Below are 3,419 nucleotides of genomic sequence, written 5' to 3'. Positions count from 1 at the left end.
GTTCCTTTAGGGCTGTGGTTTGGTAAAAGCAGGGGTCTCTTCTGCAGGGCCCCCTACCTGGCAGGGGGAAGGCTGTGCATCTGGGTGCTGTGTGGAGCAGCCGGCTCATCCCTCACCCCGCGCTCCTGAGGGTGAGGCAGAACGAAATGGCCTAGATCCCTGACAGCGTTTTATGCAATCTCACTGGTGTGAGCTATAAATAGGCACTGTAGATGGGAAGACAAGGGGTGGCTCTGCCAGGGTTTTGTGATATGCCCTTGCTGCTGGAGTGACTCACTGCCTGCAGGGGTGCTCAGAGCCAGTGGGGGAGCCTTAAATGCAGCTGCTGGGGGGGGGGGGAAGGCCAGGTCAAAATATGCAGGCCAAAAGAGCATGGGAGATGCCCCCCTGTAACCTGTGATTGCTGTGCAAGGCCTGATCCTGATGGGGGCAGGAACTAGGCTGTGGGATCTCTTTGGTTTGCTGGGCAGGAGAGCAGGTCTGTATTCCTGTGTCTCAGCCTCGCATCCCTTCCCCACTCGGTGAGCTTTGCCCATTGCAGCTGCGCAGGCACTGCTGGCCTTCCTCCCCCCCCCTCCCTTCCTCCATGCTGTTTCCACGGTGGTAGGTACCTCCTCTTTCCTAGCTCATGAAATTCTGCCATTTCGGTGTATGAAATGCGCAGTTTCTCTCTGAAAGTATAAAGCAGGCTGGAGCTGCTTTCCCCTGCTCCTGCTGGCAGGGCTGCGGCCCCCGAGGGTGGGCGGGCTGGGAGCAGCGGGGCCCCTCTCGAGGGGTGGCTCCTGCAACTGCCGCTGCTGGAGGCTTTCCCGTGCGGCCCCCCAGGCCCGAGCCCCGGGGTTCCGCGGCGGCAGCGCCGCTCCCCATCCCGCAGGGGCGGGCCGGCCTCCCCCCGCCCCAACCGCCCCCGCGCGGAGCAGCCGCCCCTCTCGCCCGCAGGGAGCACACCACAGCTCAAAGTTTTTAACAATTTATTTGAAACGACGACAACCGAAAAGAAAAAAAAAACCCTCCCCCCCCCAAAATCCCCAAAACGACAAAAAAAAAAAAAAAAAAAGAAATTAAAGGCCATTGAAGATGCGACCTGAACACGCGGTTGCAGGGGCTGCGGGGCGCCGCCAGCGCGGGCGCGCCCGGGCCCCCGCAGGCACAGGCCGCCGCGCAGGCACGGGCCGCCCCGCCCCACCGCGCCGCGCCGCTTGGTCCCGCGCGGCGCCGCGGGCGCCAGGGGGCAGAGGCAGCCGCCCGCCAGCGCCGGCCCCTCCTCGGCCACCCAGACGCCACTGCAACCAATTGGCGCCCAACGGGCCGTTGCCATGGCGCCGGGGGCCGGGAGCCAATAGGGGGCGCCGTCGCTTTTCGAAAATTCGGAACGCAGGCAAGAGTAACAAAAAGGGAGCGCGGCGAGGGGAGGAGAGGGGAGGGGGCGGGAGGGGGCCCGATCCGCGCGCGGGCGGCGGGAGCGGGGCCCACGTGGCGCGGGCCCGGCCGGGGAGCGGGGGCGCGTACAAAAAATGGCTGCCATGGAGACAAGGCGGGAAAAAAAAAACCCTGTAAAATACCGGGGCGCCGGGAAAGGGGGGCAATTAGAAACCGTCTACAAAGGGGGAGGGGCACGGCCGAAAACAAAAGGGACCGACGGGGGGGGGGAGAAAGGCAGGGGTAGGGGAGGAAAAATAAGGCGGCGGAGGGAGGGGGGAAGGAGGGGGAGGCTGGGGCAGCCGCAGCCCCGCTCACTGCGCACGGAGGCGGCTGCGGAGTCGAGTCAGCAACACAAAGACAAAGCGGGTCCCCGGGGGTCTGTCCTCAGAGCAGTCTGTGCCGTGGGGCTCACAGTCCTGGGCGGTGGGGAGCTGGGGGGCGGGCAGGGAGGCCGGGGGTCCCCGCTCCCCCGCCGCGGCGGTGGGGCTCCCTGCGCCCCGCTCTCATGCCTTCCGGCTCTTGAGTGCCTTGGGCTTTGCGGACTTCTTGACCTTCTTGCCCCCCGGGGACGCGGCTGCCTTCTTGGTGGCCTTCTTGGCTTTACCCTTGTCCTTCTTGGCCGCCGCGCTGCTGGCTCCTTTCTTGTGAGATTTCTTCTCGGGCTTCTTGCTCTTGGACGCGGGCTTCTTCTCCGCCCGCCGGGACGTGGAGGCCGTCGCCTTCTTGTGGGACTTGTGGGAGCTGCTGCCCGCGCCCCCGTCGCCGCCGCCTTCCAGCTTCTTCCTGTTGAGCTTGAAGGAGCCGTTGGCGCCGGTGCCCTTGACCTGGAGCAGAGTGTCGTTCTGCACCAGGGCCTTGATGGAGTATTTCAGGTAGGTCCTGCCGTTCTGCTGGTCGAACCAGGCCACCTTCTTGGCCTCATTGTAGATCTTGGCCAGCGAGGAGCCATTGCGCTCACCCAGCTTGCGGATCGTCTCCACCACCAGCTGGCTGTATTTGCCCGGCTGGTTCTTCTTCTTGTTGTTCTTCTTCTTCTTTGAAGGCGACAGAGAGGAGCCGCTGCCGCCTTTCGCCTTCTTAGAGGCCGCTTTCTTCTCCGGGGCGAGCGGCACCTCCTCCGCCTCAGTAAGGGGTAGATCGGCTTCTTCCAGCTCCACCGACATGGTGCTGCAAGAACGAGGGGCGCAGCAACGAAAAGGAAGAGGAAGCTGCGGCCGCCGGGGCTCGGCGGAGCTGGGGCGAGCAGGCGGCGGAGGGCGGGGGCTGCCCCGGCGTGGCGGAGGCCCGGCGCGGCGCTGCTGGCTAGCTGGCTCCGCTCCGCTCGGCTCCGCGCCGCCGCCGCGCTCTGGCGGGGCGGGCGCCGCCGCCGCCCTTTATATGGGCGCGGGGCGGACCGCGTTGAGAACAACAACAGCCTGGTCCGCCGCCAGCTCCAACTTGTGCTTCTTGGGGCCCCTTCGCGGGGCTCCCGCGCCGCCGCCGGGGCCCCCCGCGCCGCGCCGCCCGCGCAGCGCCCCGCGCCCCGCCGCCCCCCAGCCCGCCGCCGCCGCGCAGCGCCGCGCCGCCCGCCGCCCGCCGCCCCCCGCCGCGATTTCGGGGGCGCGCCCGGCGCGGCGGCCGCGGCGAGGAGGGGGGCGCCCGGCGCGGCGGCGGCTGGGGCCCCGCGGCGGCCGCCCCGCGCCGCGCCGCCCCCGCCGCCCGCCGCCCAAGAGGGGCCGCCGCGGCCGGGGGGAGGCGGCGGGCGGCGGGGGGCGGCGGCGGCGGCGCTGGCCCCGGGTTCAGCGGCGGGAACTAACACAGGCGACGCCCTCCCGCGGCCGCCGGCAGCAGCGCGGAGCCGCCGCGCCGCGGCCGGGGGTCCCCGCCCCGGCGCCGGGGGCCGCCCCCCCACCGCCCCCCACCCCCGCCGCCGGCGGGACGGGACCCCCGGCGGGGGGAGCCCAGCGTGTGCCGGCCCCCCCCCCCCCGGCGGGCATCGCCCTGAAGAGGACGGGGCG

At 69.6% G+C, this 3,419-nt stretch overlaps 1 protein-coding gene across 1 annotated transcript; it reads right to left on the bottom strand.

The window, feature by feature from the left end:
* Positions 1 to 954: 954 nt before the first annotated feature.
* H1-10 (H1.10 linker histone) lies at positions 955 to 2,781 on the bottom strand. The gene has a single exon (XM_013962002.2). The coding sequence runs from the start codon at positions 2,583 to 2,585 to the stop codon at positions 1,926 to 1,928; it is 660 nt and encodes a 219-aa protein (XP_013817456.1). The 5' UTR covers positions 2,586 to 2,781; the 3' UTR covers positions 955 to 1,925.
* Positions 2,782 to 3,419: the final 638 nt, after the last annotated feature.

This window comes from Apteryx mantelli, chromosome 12 (genome assembly GCF_036417845.1).
Source record: "Apteryx mantelli isolate bAptMan1 chromosome 12, bAptMan1.hap1, whole genome shotgun sequence".
Taxonomy (NCBI): domain Eukaryota; kingdom Metazoa; phylum Chordata; class Aves; order Apterygiformes; family Apterygidae; genus Apteryx; species Apteryx mantelli.
Note: the sequence above shows the minus strand (reverse complement) of the source record. Positions and strands in the feature narration are given on the sequence as shown.